This window comes from Pteropus medius, unplaced genomic scaffold, assembly GCF_902729225.1.
Source record: "Pteropus medius unplaced genomic scaffold, Ma_sr-lr_union100, whole genome shotgun sequence".
Taxonomy (NCBI): domain Eukaryota; kingdom Metazoa; phylum Chordata; class Mammalia; order Chiroptera; family Pteropodidae; genus Pteropus; species Pteropus medius.
Window position 1 is genome coordinate 5923593 of NW_024352787.1, and position 18475 is coordinate 5942067.

At 30.2% G+C, this 18475-nt stretch overlaps 1 protein-coding gene across 9 annotated transcripts in view; it reads left to right on the plus strand.

Annotated features, from left to right (window-relative positions):
* Positions 1 to 18475, plus strand: part of CACNA2D1 (calcium voltage-gated channel auxiliary subunit alpha2delta 1) — a 450405-nt gene that overhangs the window by 374233 nt on the left and 57697 nt on the right. For 4 of the 9 annotated variants that reach the window (XM_039849431.1, XM_039849433.1, XM_039849434.1 and 1 more), the window contains 5 exons: positions 1928 to 2005; positions 3907 to 3981; positions 4228 to 4302; positions 11500 to 11571; positions 12933 to 13004. In XM_039849431.1, the coding sequence (XP_039705365.1) occupies positions 1928 to 2005; positions 3907 to 3981; positions 4228 to 4302; positions 11500 to 11571; positions 12933 to 13004 (372 nt within the window). Of the gene's footprint in view, positions 1 to 1927; positions 2006 to 3906; positions 3982 to 4227; positions 4303 to 7324; positions 7382 to 11499; positions 11572 to 12932; positions 13005 to 18475 lie in introns of all 9 variants that reach the window. The other 5 variants (XM_039849432.1, XM_039849435.1, XM_039849437.1 and 2 more) reach the window with 2 other exon arrangements.

Consider the following 18475-nt stretch of genomic DNA (forward strand, 5'->3'; position numbering starts at 1 on the left):
TTGGTGTTGAGTAGTGAACCACACAAGGGATGTAGTATGAAAGTTACCAAAGTGCTGGATATGTTGAAGGAATGGTGCCTCTCTCACTTTTGGAGATAATAGGAAATGAGTACAGAAATAAGACTGAGACTATTGTGGAAGGTTCATTTTATTTGGGAGATGAGATTTTTTTTTTTGTATAAAAAGAGTGATGAAAAAGAGTTGGGCTCTAGAAAATAAACCTCAAATAAATTCCAAGAGACCAGAAATCTTGTTTTATCTTTTTTTTTTAATTCTCTAGAGACTTGTAAAGTACCAAGGAATAGCATACATTTTTTTTTTGTATGTGTAATAAATAAGGGAGAAAATGGAAGTTGGGCACCAATGAGTTCATCCATGAATTTGTTTAATATGTTAGTCTAGTATCTCATTAGGACACATTTTACCATATTTAGAAGTAAATTATGGTATTCTATAAAAATGCAAAAGTGATCCAAAGAAAAAGATTGCATCCATATATACCTTTTGTATGCTGGCATGTATAAAGCTATACATATATATTATAACTCAGAAAGTTTGCCAAAAGGAATTTTCACTGAATTATCTTTTGGATACTAGCTTTATGAATTATCTGTAATCTTGACTTTATTGAGGTGGCATTTTTTCATTGTGAATATTAATTTGCACATTTAATTAAGGATGTTTTCATTACCAAATACTCTTGCTTGAGATTAAATAGAGATAATGTGTATATCGTCATGAACCCAACTACATGTAGTTGTTTTATTCATTTTATTTGTCCTAAAAAAATTTGGTATTTTATTCTGCTGAAACCCTCTCTATGATTGTCTTTCCTCACTAATTCAGTTGCCATTATATTAGTAATCCCCACATGCACTATTATAACCATAGGCTAAGAGATTTTCTTCATGAGACCATGCTGTTTCTGGAATGAGAACAGAGGGCATGAGATTTGGATGTGGGGTCATTATTCATAGGAAAATTCACTAATATTTTTCGCTATTTTTCGCTAATTCACTATTTTCTCAGCTTGGCAAATTCAAAATTACAAACAACTTAAAATTATCTAAAAAGTGATTTTGTTGACGATGGAATTTTGACACAAAATAGTGGTAAAAATATATAGTTGCTGCAGATGGCAGTAATGAAAAAAAAAGCAACCTCTTACTTGAAACTCAGTTTGTTTTGACTTATCTCCATGGATTCATTTAATATATGACATTATCTACATGCTGACTAGCATGTCATTATTTTTGTTATACTAAACTGGTAATGACTAGGCTTTCATATTAGATGCTTGCAGTTTTCTTGTATACATTATTTTACTTTGTCAAAAATTGCTATTGATTTTGGAGGGTATTTAGAAGCAATATTGCTTCTTTTGAACAGCATAGTGTTTGCCTAGAATATCCCAGAAAGGCAATATCAATAACACGTTTCTTCTATTCAAATGTTATACTGCTACACATTTGTGAGTTAGCATGAAGCCTTGGACTTAGGGCATGAAACCAATTTTAGAATAGAGCTACAACAAAGGAAGGTAAATAAATCATTTGAAATATGTAATATTCTAATATCAGTCTGCTTATGGAGGCCTCTGATATTAGGTGAACTATCATCATGAAGAAAAGAGTTACTGAAATGTTTAGTGTCATTTGATTTTTTTATTTTAAGTTATTTGAAATGCTCTTGTAGAGTATTATTTCAGATGGTGCATGCTTCAATAGCTGCCTAATAGATCTTGATTATTTCTAAGACATTTTCATTTATTTTTTAAAAAATAATCTTTCAAAATTAATTACTAGTTTTTTGTAGCTCTTTATAAAATAACTATAAAAATTGGTGTCATATGTCAAAGACTAGTGCAGTATGATAAAGTTTAAATTGTAATTTTAATTTGCCTTTTTTTTTCTGAATCTATTTTTAGGAACTGGGACTTGTTATTACTGGAACTCTTCCGGTCTTCAACATAACCGGCCAAGTTGAAAATAAGACAAACTTAAAGGTTAAAAGTTAATTAATAAAATTAATAATAATAAATGATAAAGTGTGACGTTGAAGCTTGTTGTGGATAAGATATATCTATAAGCAAATATATACAATGTAACTGTCTTGAGAGGCCAGAAGTAAAAGATAACAGCTGCTTATATGATAACCACCTAGGAAAAAGGAAATGCAGGTCAAATTCTGTTTCCCCAGAGCCGAGATTCAACTTCACTCCATTTAATTATGACCTGAGGAGAACACAAGTTCAGACTCTGGGAGTAATTATGTGATAAATGGGCAATATTATTGCATGCACATTTTAAAAAATGTATCTAAGATATTCATGGAGTTCAAAAAGAAAAAATCCGAAGAACAATACCATGACGATGTTTGTATCAGGTGTACATAGGCATATTTATTGAGTCGTTCCTCCTTCAACTCCCATTCAATCAAGAGTTTTTTTAATTATCATGTACCTTAAGGCACTGATTTAAATGAATAGTTGTCTTTATTTTTTTCTATTTTTAAGATTCAGGAAAAATAATGAGTTTCATAAAAATCTTGATTTCTACAGCACTAGTATATTGTCAATACAATAAAATGCTATCTACTAAAAGTTCTGAAAGTTCTGAAAAATATGTATCATGTACTCCGTTAAATTTCATTTCTTATTTTTTAAATACTTTTGATTTAAAAGTAGGGTTGCATTCCTATTTCTTAGCTTGCATCAAAAGGAATTTAAGGGTACGGGAGAAGTTAATTCTTTTCTAGTTCTAAATATTCATTTTATAGTTTGGTTGACATTTCTGATTTGAGGAAAATTTATTTCTAGTTTATGGTATAATGAAGCCTATTGTACTTAAACATTATTTAGTTATTGTAAATTTCAGTTGAACTCTTTATTTTAATGATGTGGCCATAGAAAACATTATTTATTCCTCTTTTGGGGCAAGGGGGCCATTATCATTCTTAAATATTTGTGGGTTATAGTACTATAACTCATAAAGTAGTACTCTGTTTCCTCATGTGGACTGTCTAAGGGATTGCTTTAATTGGTTTTTGCTCAAACTAAGATTGATTCACAAGAAAATGGAATACTTTTTGACCTAACTTTCTCACTGTATATGCAACTACACAAAGTTTAAAGAGTTCTTATAATAACTATAGACTGGATTTTATATTTTCTTTGTAACATTTTAATTTATTTTATAATTTATATAATTCCATTTAAAATAAAAATTCCTGATTCTAAATTTTAACGCCATTTCCATCTTTATGTCCCATAGATTATTATAGCCATTTGCTACATAGCCTCTTGACTTGCAACTAAAACTATGATGCCCATCATTCAGTATTTAGAAATTAGCAGCAAGCAGAAACGGCGTTTTGAGGATTTTTATTTTATTACCAATAAGGTCATATAATCTTCAGGATAGTTGTACATACATAGTACTATCAACAGCAAAAATTTATGGTTTTTTTATTCCATATTGCCCAATATCTTTAAGCTGGACATTTTTGTGATTTCTTAATCACAGTACACCACAAAGTCAGTCTACATTCACATACATAGACACACACATGCAAAAGTTTAAAGAGCTATAGCTTCTGACTATAAATAGAAATTAAAGATTAGGGGTAATGAGTATAAAAAGTATCAAATAAAAATGTTCATATCTTCTTATTTGTTAACCTCAGTCATCAAGATTTTATTTTTTAAGCTAAATAATAAGTTGTGGAAAAACAATCAAAGCTGAGAATCATTGTAACTTGACCAAAAATGCCTCACCCCTATACAAATGTGTAAGCTAGTATAAAATACAACCACTGTCAAACAAAGGGATGAATAATATAATAATTTTGTACACATATGTAAATTTTTGGTATAAAACACACTACCTTTTTGCTGTCTTACTGTAGAACCAGCTGATTCTTGGTGTGATGGGAGTTGATGTGTCTTTGGAAGATATTAAAAGACTAACACCACGTTTTACAGTAAGATGCAGTTTACTTTTTTGGTATCTTTTCTATTTTAAAGCTCTGTACTAGTCGAACTCATCTGTAAAACATTAATTCTCAAAAATTGTGTGCAATTATCTTAGCAAAGGAACTAAATGTTGAAAGGATCCTTAAAATGTTCTTCATGCTTTAAAATGCGTATTTAAGGTTTTAAAAAAAAGAATGAGGATTTCTGATTTTGACTGGGGAACTCTTAAGTTCTTATTGTTGTTTTTGTTTCAGTTGTGCCCCAATGGCTATTATTTTGCAATTGATCCTAATGGCTATGTTTTATTACATCCAAATCTTCAGCCAAAGGTATGTATATAATTTGTTTACAGTGATTAGTGTTCTATACAATTAATTATTAATGTTCTTAATAGGTTAGTCATTTTAAAATTCACTATAAACACTAACTATAAAGGAACATTATATCTGTAACATAAATAGATGACAAGTTCCCAGTTTATAATATATGAAACTGTGAAAGCAATTTTCATTTTCTGTTACCAATTTAGCTATCCAATATTTAGTCAACCAATATTCCTATTTTAAGGACAGCCATTATTATCACCTGTGCCTTAGTTCCACTCATCTCACATGGGATATTGTGTAAGGCTGTAAGATGATGGAGAGTGCCTCACCTGGGTGTGAAACTAATAGATATAAGCAGTGTTCCTCCATACACAAGCTGCATTTTCCAATGCCCTTTACTTCTGGTAATTATCTCTCTTTTCCCTATCCTAGAGTGGCTTTTTTTTTTCTACTTTTGGGTAGGCTTGTAAAAATATGTATGAAATTCAGGAAGTAAAACTCTATGGGATGGGCTTCAGAAATGGAAAATGTTTATTAGTGAGTTATTGGGAAGTGATAAAATTTTGTAGATAAACCATTTATCGTAATCTGTATGTCTGTTTTCCAAGATATATTTTCTTAAATACCTCATTCAACTTATTTCACTCTTCATTAATGCTTCACAGGTAGGGGGAAATTTATTTAGAAGTAAAAGTTGGTAAAATCTTATATAATTGTTTTTATAAGCATCTTCAAGTTGCTAGCTTTGAAAATAATACTGAAGATAGTTTAAACCATGCTGGAGGGAAATATATGCAGACATGCATACTACATTCTTTTCCCTGGTCATGAATATTTAATGTTAGTAGTATTTTAGGACACACATACACATACAGTATGTGCATGCACACACACACATACACACACAAGTTGAGTCATTTAAATATTGTTCATATTAATAGTAAGAACTATTGATATCGAATGCAAAAACATAAATGTTTATAATTAATTTCTCTATTTTAATTCTTCTTACTTTGAAACTTATTTCCATTTACGATTCATCATTATCTAAACATTTGCAATCAAATGTAGCTGCTGATCACACTGCATTATTTTGAAAGTTGTTATTTCATTATAAATGTGGTGTAAGCTTTTATCCCATTATTATTAGTCTTTCACAGATACTTATAAACATGTCATGTTCCTCTTAATAGAGTTGTTTATGGTCGAATAAACATTCTATGATTTTGCCATAATTGAAAATTTTTATCTTTTTATATCTTTTTAAGATTTCTAACAATTTGTGATATTATTGTTAGGTCTTTGTATAGTCAGTGTATTTTAAATTATATTCTCATAATTAAGGTGAATTAAAAGCAGTGACAATGTAATGTGTTGAAGGGTATGAAAGATCCCTATTTTTATGATTGTAGGTGTTAACACATTCCCCAAAAGGAACTAAAATATATCAGGCAAAATAAAAGAATAATGAGAATAATATACATATGCTATATATATAAATCTATCATTTAGAGGTAAAAATTTGAAAAATGTTTCCCCTTTTATGCATTCTTCTACTAATAATGAATATTTGCATAAAGAATTTTATTACAATTTGAATGATGTTAACATATTTCACTCATATTTGAAATAATTTACTAAAATTCATAAAATTATGTGAAAATATAAATTCTATATAAATCATTATTATAGCCCAAGTGATTTTTTTCAGAATTATGTTAGCTTTCATTTTTTTTTATATAGGACATTATTAAAGCAAGTATGCAATGGAAAGATATTTAGAAAAATTTTATTTTAAAAATCATTAAAATAAATGTTTGAACAATTAATGTATTTTTTTCCTGAAATTCATACTTGTGAATTAAATGTGCTTGTGAATTCTCATCATTAATGGGTTAAACATTATGATTTCTATTTTGCGTGTGATGGTGTATGTTATACAGATAGATACAAGAACTTCGTAAAAGGATGATATAGTGAAAGATAGCTGTTTTTTAGAAATTGACAAATACAATACGGTGACAGCTAGTATAGTAACAAAATTAATCTCAATTTTTTCATCTGAAATTCACCAGAAGAAATAAAGGAAAATAATGATATGTTCCACAGTACCTGTTACTATTTTAAAAAGGTCCAAGTCCAATGTTATGCAAATAGTCTTTGCTGAATGCCTTGTTTTTCTTGAAACTATAATCTTAATTATTTCAGTACAATTTTGTTGTTTGTAGAAGGCAAAACAAGTATCCTTTTAAAAGCTCAAAATATTAGTAAATAAAGCAGCTATGAACCTTTTGCATATCTAATTTTCTAAGAAATCATTACTTATCTTCTAATATACTATCACCACCATGATCACATTTAACAAATGCTGAATTATGTATCCTGTTTTATTTCAAAATGCATTTAATATTTTTCCATTTTGTTTCATGGAAATGACCAAATTACGTATAGTTTTTAGATCTCTCATTTTTGATCAATATTGATAAATATTGATTGTAAACAAAATTATATATAAATGATGTTTTAGAAGTCAATATTTTTAAAAAATATGCAGTGTTATGATTGAATTCTCTCTCAGTTCCACAGATAAAACATTTGGTATCACTTTAGAAAACAAAGGCAGAAAATTTAAGGGTTTAAGATTAAAATTTAATATCCTATAATATTTATATTTTAACACATTTGAATCATGTAAATTCTAAAAATTTCTGATTTTTCTTTTTCTTTTTTAATCAGCATAAAAGATTTCTGAGAAGAACCATTTTTCTCATTTCCCACTTCATTTTTTTTCCTAGGAAAAAGAATATTACAGTCACTTTGCTAAAAATATTTTCTAGTATTTTTACCAGCATAACAATATTTACTAATATTATGTTTAAACTTTCATTTTATTGATTGACTCTGTATGAACTCTATGATACTTATTTTTGATCAAGGAAATATCTGACCAAAATTGATTATAGAATAGACCCCTTACCTATGTTGAAATGTACTATGATGAATTATCATCTTTCTGTTGCTTTAGCCTATCGGTGTAGGTATACCAACAATTAATTTAAGAAAAAGGAGACCCAATGTTCAGGTAACTGTGAATGAAGTTAGCAGTGCCTTCAGATTTGCTAAATCAATGTTGAAATTAAGCTTCTCTTTCTAAAAGCATATTATTAATTCTGCCTTTCCTGACATCAAGCTTCCAGAGCATGCGATGGAGATGAGCATCATTTCTCAATAAACTAGAGCAAAAAGGTTCTTAATGATGGCAGAGGGTATGCAATGGCTAACTACAGATTGCTAGCAAATTATGTAATAATGTTAACAATCAGAGTAATCATAATCAGATGGCTTCTAAAAATAAATTTATTAAATATTGTGAAATTAGTGCCAAATCCATGCATTTCTAACAATTTGCTTATGAAATTAACTTCTAAGTGGAAATAAAAATACAATTCTGATGTGATAGTTTTTATAAGCCACAAAATTTAAGCCAAAATTTCTTTGAATTTCTTAAAGTATATTTTTAGATTAGAATTCAAATAAATTTCCCTTTAGCTAATTAAGAATATCCAAATTTGCAAATAAATATTGTGAAGTTTTATTGTTTGGCAAACTCATGGCAAAATCTTTTCTCTATTGGAAACAAAATTTAAACTTTACTATATGTATACATATTTCTATAAGCACACTAAAAATAATGTAAAGGAATACTTCCTACACTTTAGCAGTTTGGTAGAATTTCAGAAGTTTAAAGAAAGTTCAATATGACTTAAGGTTTTATATGTAAGCCTATTATTTCTTAAAAAAAAAAATCTTGGTGACATAATGCAGATGGTCCCTGACATAATAGTTCAACTTACAATTTTTCAGCTTACAGTGGTGCCAAAGCAATACACAATCAGTAGAAACTGTCTTTGAATTTTGATCTATTCCTGGGCTTACAATATTTGATATCTGGTGATGCTGAGCAGTGGCAAGGAGCTGCAGTTCCCAGTCAGCCATGCAATCCCAAGGGTTAACAACCGAGACTACCCTGTATTCATTGTATTAGATGCTTTTGCCCAACCGTAGGCTAATGCTAAGTGTTCTGAGTACGTTTAAACATGGGCTAGGCTAAGCTATGACGTTCGGTGTATTAGGTGTATTAAATGCATTTTGACTTAGAATATTTTCAATTTATGATGAGTTTATTGGAATGTAACCCCATTGTAAGTCGAGGAGAATTTGTAATGGAGAGGTAGTATGATGTTAAGATCATTAAGCTGTGAATTATAGAATTGAGTTTTAGTTTGGTTCTACTTACACTCAACGCTGTACCTTTGAATAATTATCTAAGTCCCATAGTACTTCGGTTTTTGTTTTTCATCTGAAAAGCAGGAGGATTGAAGTAATCATTGTTTTCTACCACACAGTATAATTTGCCTAGGAAATTTATATATGCATTTGTATAATCAATTCCAGACTCCATTTTCTGAAAATTCTGATTTCATTTAGGCAGGGATGGGATCCAGGCTTCTAATTAGTTTTTGAAGCTTCTCAGGTTGTTCTAAAAGCGTAGAGCTGCTGTGTTAGGAGCCTCAGTTCTCCTTTAGCTCTAGAATTCCATTACAACTTGAATTTCATATCATTGCATCAGTCTTTATATCTTTTATGATTCCTATAGAGGTTAAAATTATACTTACATCTTTTCTTGATATAATAAATTGTTTTGTGTTACTCTTCTTGCATGTTTCTTTCTGTGTATTATCTAAGCAGTCATCTACATGTTAGTAAATCTTTATTTTTGCAGTACTTTCAAATATTGCATGTAAATATGATATAATTTAAAAATAAACAACCTGAAAAATGGTTTGTTTTATTTTTGTTTTCCTTTAAGGAAACCTCAAATGGCAAACTAGCAACCACACAAGACTTCTGAATTTGGGGAATATTTTTTGAACTACGTATGTAGTATTTTTAATAATACTAACTACTAATTATTTCAATTTAAAATTTGTTAACAACATTGCCTTTATTTTAGTTCCACAGATGATGTGGTCATTATGTCAATTGATATTCAAATTTTACAAATGAGAAATGTTAGTTCTTTAAAATATCAAACAAAAGTATTGGGAGTGGAGAAAATAGATTCCAGTTTTCAAGCCTTTTGCTGCTTTCTTAAAAGATCATTCTGCTTTCAGATTTTTTAATTACTGTCCTATGATGGGTCTTTTAAAAAATGGTCAGCCAGATTGCCATTTAAAAAGTACAGTTTATGCATTGACATTTTCCTTTACAATTTCATTTTCTTCTCTGTGTCTTTATATGTTGGATTGGGACATGATCTTCATATTGCCAATTCTACCTGATAACGCCTCCTCCATGCATGCTGTTTTGGGTCTGCTCATGCTATGCATTATCCATTGCATGTAAGATAATATCCTTATTTCTGTTGTTATGATTTTGATTTTTTGCAGTGAGTAAGTTTGTTAAATGTTTAATGCTGGCTGGTATGATGGCATTTGTTTCATGGGACTTTAAATAAGCAATCTGAATAATATTGTCAACTTTAGAGTATCCTTTTGTTTTTTAAAGAAAGGATTAGAATTATTTTCAATATTGGTTTTTATTTTCTTATGAAATATTCTACATTTCAAACATTTCAAATGAAAATTTGCTTCTGAGGCAAAAAAAATGCTGTCTAAACTCATGGTTAGTGTTGTCCTTATTGAACAATCTAATACTTATTTTTAATATTCTAGAACCTTCTGATTCTAGATGAGTTCATAAGCAGCAAATATTATTTCAATAAAAGTACCAGATACACTTGAGATTATTTTTGTAAATTTATCTTGAAGAATCACTCATCAAAACTCATGGGAATCATAAATTTTTATTGTTTAAATGGAGTTACTCTTTGAAGGAAGGCATTTTGGTCATAATTATAAAAGAAAAACATGCCACATGTACTATGTCATTCAACATTTAAGATAAATCAGACATGGTTAATTTCAGTACATTTTAATTATTCTTGCATAATCAGCCCTCCTAAAACTGTTTAAAACAGTGATGATCTGAATATATTTTAGAAGAGCCTGCTGAAATTGCTAAAATTCTATTGACTTTTCACTAATACAACATGGTTTGTATTTATTACTTCTATCTAATATTCTCATAGTTTAGTGGCATTTATTTTAGTAAACATTAAGTATCCAATTCCTAAAATTTTGCAATTATAAAATAATAGGCATTTATTATGATTTTATTCTAGTGAACTTTGAAATTCACTATGATATGTGTTACTTAGCAAGTATTATAAGAGAACTGGTATATTTTTATTTATCCAAAAGTCAATAAATCTTCATTTTACAATTGACAAAAATTTTAAATGTTATATGAGGTAAATTTGGCAGGCTAACAGTTTTATTTGATATAGTCACTGCCTTGTTTCACAGTGCATTTTATTTATTGTTGGACACCAGCAAGAAGAAGCAGTGAGATGTTAAAGCAGGAAACAGTATTTAGTGAACCCAGGGATTATTATTCTCATTAGACTTTAATTATAATGTTTATTAAAACCTTTATGACTTAACCACAATTTTTATCTTATAAAATTTACTTAATTTGAATTATTGAAATATAATGTAAAATTTCTGAGGTCAACTATATGAAGCAAACTTGCATCTTTATGCATTTTAAGAAGGAAGAATATGTTTATAAGTTTCTTTTGCGTAGCAAATTCAAACATAATTTTAAAAATATTTTTCTCATGTAATTTGTTTCTTTTTAGAAAAAGTAAGAAAGTATATTATTTATATACTTCCTTTGTTTTAGTCCTAAATATGTTATTCACTTGGCTGTATTTTATTCCTTTCCATTCTAATTAAAGAACAAAATTATGACTAGATCTTCAAGAGTCTTTTTTTCCCCCAGAACTTGTGATTCTAAATGTAGTATCTAACACAGCACTCAAAATGAGACTGTCTTCAGTTGGTGATTAAAATGTGTTTGCTACACTTAAAGCTCAAATTCCTGGTCTATTTATTATTATTTTTAAAAATATATATGAAAGAATATACCTTTGTACAATTATTTTGTCAGCAATTTAATTTACTTTAGGTAAGTAACTTACAGAATTAATTTTGTATGTAAATATCCATTGAATTAGTCTATATAACATCACTTTATGGTATCTTATATGTTTAATTATTATTATTTTCTGTGTAGAACCCCAAATCTCAGGAGCCAGTAACTTTGGATTTCCTTGATGCAGAATTAGAGAATGAAATTAAAGTGGAGGTGAGTGTAATCAGTAGGCCTAAACAAAGCCTTCAGGTTAGATGCTGAAATTCACTCATTCCACAAGTATCTGTTGAGCAGCTTCATTGTATGAAGTTCTCTCTTAGGTACTGTATACACAAAGATGAATGGCTTTTGTCTTTAAAAATGTCTAGGTCCTGAGCTTGCTCATCCAAAAGACTATATGAAAAGGAATACATATTTTAAGTTGGGTGTGACCTTAGTTTTTTTCTTTCTCATTCCACAGGTGGAGGTACTTTAAGTATTTCAAAACAAATGTAACTTGTAAATTTCAATAAAAAAATATATATGGAGGATGATACTATAGAATTGAAAGGAAAGTTGGAGGGAATCTAACCATCCAACCACCCACTGAGAAACATGCAGGGAGAATCTGCCATGTTTATCTTAGTACTCTACTCAGAAAATTTCTACTTTATTTCATAATCAAAATTTTATGTCCCTTCCTCTGAGAGTATCTTCCATAATATTAAGTATAATCATTAATAATAATATTTATTAAGTACATGGTGTCAGTTACGGATTCTCAAGAGCATTTGAAGTGCGTCCTTTTCTTGTTGTTGTTGTTGTTGTTGTTGTTGCTGTTGTTGTTATATCTGTTGTACTGATGATATATTTGAGGTACGAAGAGGTTAAATAGCTTGTCTCCAGTTATTCTACTAGTAAATAGCAGAACCAGAATTTGAACCAGTCTCTTGTACTCCAGAGCAGAGATGTTTTAAGATTCTTTCAGATGAATTAACTCCTTCTCTTACCTATGCAAAGGTCACCAATTTCTTTTATAACTTGTCAGTGTCTTTTGAGTTGTACTTGGTTTACGCTTTTACACATTTATCCCTTCATTGTGGAACAATAGAATTTATGTATTATAATTACCCTAGACTGATACATAGTTCTGGGATGTTTTAGGTGATTAAAGAATATTTATTGTAAAGTGTTTGGACATGCTAGAGTAGGATTATGTAATAGCGAAGAGCTTGGTCTTTGACTCTCATGCCACTGAGTGACTAGAATATTATTTAACCTCTCTTAAGTCTCAGTTTCACCTTATTCAATCCCATAAAGTACTTAACCACTCTTTTTAAAATTACATTACAAAAAGTAATGACTAGTTGAAGTATTTCATTAAGGATTTTTAAAATTATTTAAAAATAATCTAAAATGACAATAATATGGGAACTTTTAAGAGAATAGTCCCAGTGAACAACTGCAACTACTAGTAACACCAAACTACTATTTTTATTCAATTTCTTCTGAAATAAGGTATAAAACTTTAATAATCATACTTTGGTAGGTCAGTTGAGTACATGTAATAAAGTAATTGTTTCATTTTCTCTTAGATTCGAAATAAAATGATAGATGGAGAAAGTGGAGAAAAAACATTTAGAACTCTGGTTAAATCTCAAGATGAGGTAAGAATAAAGTCAAGCTTATTCTTAAACAAAAATATATATGTTAATTATAATTGATGTTGATTGTTTTAGTTTTCTATTAAAGCAATATTTATTGATAACACAAGAATGTCTTTAGTAAGCAAAAAAATTTAGACACACTTTTGAAGAGATTTTCCGTAAGATTTTTAACTCTTTAATTTTTTTAAATTTTATTTTCAATTAGAGCTGACATTCAATATTATTTTTTATTAGTTTCAGGTGTACAGCATAGTGATTAGACATTTATATAATTTATGAAGTGATCCCCCTGATTAGTCTAGTACCCACCTGACACTGTACATAGTTATTACAATATATAATTGAAAATATTCCTTAAGCTATACTTCACACCCCCATGACTATTTTGTAACTATCAATTTGTACTTCTTAATTCCTTCACTTTTTTCACCCAATCTCCTCCTATCTGTCAATAACCAGTTTGTTCTCTGCATCAATGAGTCTGTTTCCATTTGTTTGTTTATTTCTTTAGGTTCTACATATAAGTGAAATCATATGTATTTGTTTTTCTCTGACTTATTTCACTTACCATAATACCCTCTAGGTCTATATGAGGACCTAGGTGGTAAGGATTCTTTTTTTTTTTTTTTTTTAAGGCCGAGTAACATTCCATTGTATATACGTACCACAACTTCACTATCTAATCGTCTACCGATGGGCACTTAGGTTGCTTCCATAATTGACTGTTATAAATAGTGCTGCAATGAACATAGGAGTACATCTATCTTTTCTAATTAGTGTTTTGGTTTCTTCGGATAAATACCTAGGAGTGCAATTGCTGGACCATATTGTAGTTCTATTTTTAATTTTTTGACAACCTCCAAACTGTTTTCCATAGTGGCTGTACCAATTTGCAGTCTTGCCAACTGTGCATAAGGGTTCCATTTTCTTCACATCCTCATCAGTACTTGTTTTTTGATTTATTGATGATAGCCATTCAGACAGGTGTGAGGTGATATCTCACTGTGGTTTTAAATTGCATTTTTCTGATGATTAGTGGCCTTGAGCATCTTTTCACATGGCTATTGGCCATCTACATGTCCTCTTTGGAGAAATTTCTATTCAGATCCTCTGCCCATTTTTTAATTGGATTTTTTGGTTTTGGGGGGTTTTGAGTTGTATGAATTCTTTATATTTTTTGGATTTTAACCCTTTATCAGATTTATCATTGGCAAATATCTTCTCCCATTCAGTAGATTGCCTTTTCATTTTGTTGATGGTTTCCTTTGCTATGCAAAACTTATTATTTTGATGTAGTCCCATTTGTTTATTTTTTTCTTTTGTCTCTCTTGCCTGAGAAGATATATCAGAAAAAAATATTGCTGAGCAATGCCAGAGAGTTTACTGCCTATGTTTTCTTCTAGGAGTTTTATGGTTTCAGGTTTTACATTTAAGTCTTTAATCCATTGTGAGTTTATTCTTATTTTTCTTTTAACTTATTCTTATTATATGGTGTAAGAAGGTGATACAATTTTATTTTCCTTAAATATATGTGCAGTTTTCTCAACACCACATATTGAATAAACTATCTTTATTGAAAAGACTATCTGTATATTCTTGCCTCTTTTGTCATAGGTTAATGACCTTATAGGTGTGGACTTATTTCTGAGCTCTCTATTCTGTTCCATTGATTTATGTGTCTGTTTTTATGCCAGTACCATGCTGTTTTGATTACTATAGCCTTGTAGTATAGTTTGATATCAGATAACTTTATACTTCTTTCTCAAGATTGCCTTGAGTATCTAGGGTCTTTTATGGTTCCATATAAATTTTAGGATTATCTGTTCTAGTTCTGTAAAAAATGTCATTGGCATTTTTGATAGGGATTGCATTGAATCTATAGATTGCTTTGAGTAGTATAGACATTTTAACAATGTCAGTTCTTCCTGTCCATTAGCACTATACATCCTTCCATTTGTTTCTCTCCTCAATTTATTTATTCAATGACTCATAATTTTTCAAGTACAGGTCTTTTACCTCCTTGGTTAAATTTATTCCTAGGTATTTTATTGCTTTTGATGCAATTGTAGATATATCTGATAGTTTATTATTGGTGTGTAGAAATGCAACCGATTTCTGAATATTAATTTTGTATCTTGCTACTTTACTGAATTCATTTATCAGTTCTCATAGTTTTTTTTGGTAGATTCTGTAGGGTTATCTATTGTATCATTTTACAATAGATAGATTGTAAAATGGTAGATGGTAGGGTTATCTATTGTATCATTTTACCCGTTGAGTATGGGGTTACCTGCATTGACATATATTGCATGTATTATGTCGAAGTATGTTTTCTCTGTTCCCACTTTGAGAATTTTTTATCATAAATGGACGCTGGATTTTGTCAAAAGCTTTTCTGCATTTGTCGATATGATCATATGATTATCTTTCAATTTGTTAATGGGATATATTTGACTTGAAGATATTGAACCAAACTTTCATCTCAGGAATAAATCCCACTTGATCATGGTGTATGATTTTTTCAATGTCTTGCTGAATTCAGTTTGCTGATGTTTTTTGAGGATTTTTATATCTATGTTCATCAGGGATATTGGCTTGTATTTTTTTTTTTTTTTTTTTTTTTTTGGTAATGTCTTTGTCTGATTTTGGAGTCAAGATAATACTGGCCTCATAAAATGAGCTTGGGAGCCTTTTTTTTCCTCTTGAATTTTTTGGAATAGTTTGAGAAGACTAGGAGTTAATTCTTTAAATGTCCAGTAAAATTCACCTGTGAAGCCATCCAGTCCAGGACTTTTGCTTGTTGGGAGTTTTTTAATTACTGATTTGATTTCGTTGGTAGTAACTAGTCTGTTCAGATTTTCTATTTCTTCTTGATTCAGTCTTGGAATAGTATATGTTTATAGTGATTTATCCATTTCTTGTAGATTGTTCAATTTCTTGGCATATAATTGTGTGTAGTATTTTCTTATAATCCTTTGTATTTCTGTGTAATTAGTTGTCACTTCTCTTTCATTTCTGATTTTATTTATTTGGGTTCTCTTTTTTTCTCAATGAATGTGATTAAAATTTTATCAATTTGTTTCTCTTTTCAAAAAAGCAGCTCTTGGTTTCATTAATCTTTTGTATTCTTTTTTTAGACTATTTTGTTTATTTCCACTCTGATCTGTATTATTTCCTTCCTTCTACTTACTTTTTTTTTCTAGTTCCTTTAAGTATAAGGTTAGATTGTTTGAGATTTTTCTTGTTTCTTGAAATAGGCCTGTATTGCTATGAATTTCCCTCATAGGACTGGTTTCACTGTGTCCCATAGATTTTATTCATTGTGTTTTCATTTCCAGTCGTCTCAAGGTATCTTTTGATTTCTTCCCTGATCTCATTTTTAGCCCATTCATTGTTTAATAGCATGTTATTTAGCCTTCATATATTTGTGTATTTTTCAGTATTTTTCTTATAATTGATTTCTAGTTTCATACCATTGTAGTCAGAGAAGACAATTGATGTTGTTTCAGACTAGTTGATATTAAATTTCTTGAGACTTACTTTGTGGACTAACATGTTGTCTGTCTTGGAAAATGTTCCATGTGCACTTAATAAGAATGTATATTCTGCTGCTTTGAGGTGAAATGCTCTAAAAATATAAATTAAATCCATCCCATATAGTATGTCATGTAGCCTGGTGTTTCCTTGTTGATTTTCTGTCTGGAAGATTTGTTCATTGGTGTGAATGGGGTGTTAAAGTCCCCTATTCTGACTGTATTACTATTGATCTCTCCCTTTATATCTGTCAACATTTGCTTTATATATTTAGATGCTCCCATGTTGCGTGCATAAATGTTTACTAGGGTTATACCCTCTTGTTGGATTGATCCCTTTATCATCATGTAATGTCTTTCATTGTCTCTTATTATTTTCTTTATTTTAAAGTCCATTTTGTCTGATATAAGTATTGCTACCCCAGGTTTTATTTTTCACATCTATTTGCATGAAATATCTTTTTCCATTCCTTTACTTTCTATCTGTGTCTTTCAACCTGAAATGGATATCTTGTAGACGATATATGTATGAGTCTTATTTTCATATTTAGCTATCCTGTCTTTTGATTGGACCATTTAATCGATTTACATTCAAAGTGGTTATTGATAGAAATGTAGTTATTGCCATTTTATTATTCATATTTATGGGGTTTTTTGTTTCTTTTTTTTTCTCCTTTTTCTTAAAGAAGTCCCTTTAACATTTTTTGTAATACTAGCTCGCTGGTGATGAATTCCTTTAGCTTTTTTCTGTCTGGGAAGCTCTTTATCTCACCTTTAATGTTAATCAATAGCCATGCTGGGTAGCATAGTCTTGATTGTAAGTTCTTGCTTTTCATCACTTTGAGTACTTCTTGCCAATCCCTTCTGGCCTGCAAAATTTCTGTTGAGAAATCAGCAGACAGTTTTATGGGAGTATCCTTGTAAGTAACTAGCTGCTTTTCTCTTGCTGCTTTTAGGATCTTTGTCTTTAATCTTTGCCATTTTAGTTATGTTATGTCTTTGCGTGAGCCTGTTTAGTTTCATCTTCATGTGGGCCTGTTTGGGACTCTCTGTACTTCCTGGACCTGTATGTCTATTTCCTTCACCAGGTTATGAAAATGTTCAGTCATTATTTCTTCAAATAGGATTTCAATTCCTTGTTCTCTCTCTTCTCCTTCCAGTATGTCTATGATGTGAATGTTGTTATGCGTGATGTTGTTTCCGAAGTCCCTAAAATCAGCCGTTCCCACCCTTTTTGGCACCAGGGACCAGTGCTCCTGTGAAAATCTAATGCGTAATGATCTGAGCGGGAGCTGAGGTGGTGATGCTAGCGCTGGGGAGCAGCTGCAAATACAGATGAAGCTTTGCTCATTCATTCATTGCTCAACTCCTGCTGTGTGGCCTGGTTCCTAATAGGCAACAGACCACTACTGGTCCACAGCCCAGGGATTTGGCTCCCCTTGCCTTAGACTATCTTTATTATTTTTTAATTACTTTTTTTTTCTTTTTGCTGTTCCAATTGGGTATTTTCTGCTACCTTGTCTTCAAAATCACTTATTCAACCATCTACTTCATTAAATGAAGTAGATGGTGAAGTAGATGGTTGAATAAGTGATCTACTGTTGATTCCTTCTAGTGTATTCTTCATTTCAGTTATTGTATACTTCGTTTCTGACTGGTTCTCTTTTATAGTTTCTATGTATTTTCTTATGCTTACTATCTCTTTGTCGAAGTTCTCACTGAGATCTGTTCTTCTGCTAAGTTCATTTAGCACACTTATAACCAGTGTTTTGAACCTTATATCTGGTAGGTTGCTTGACTCCATTTCATTTAGTTCTTTTTCTGGTTTTCTTTTGTTTTTTAATTTTGGACATGTTTCTTTTTCTTCTCATATTGAGTGCCTCTCTGTGTTTGTTTCTGTATGTTAGGAAGATCTGCTATGTCTCCAGTTGGTAACCA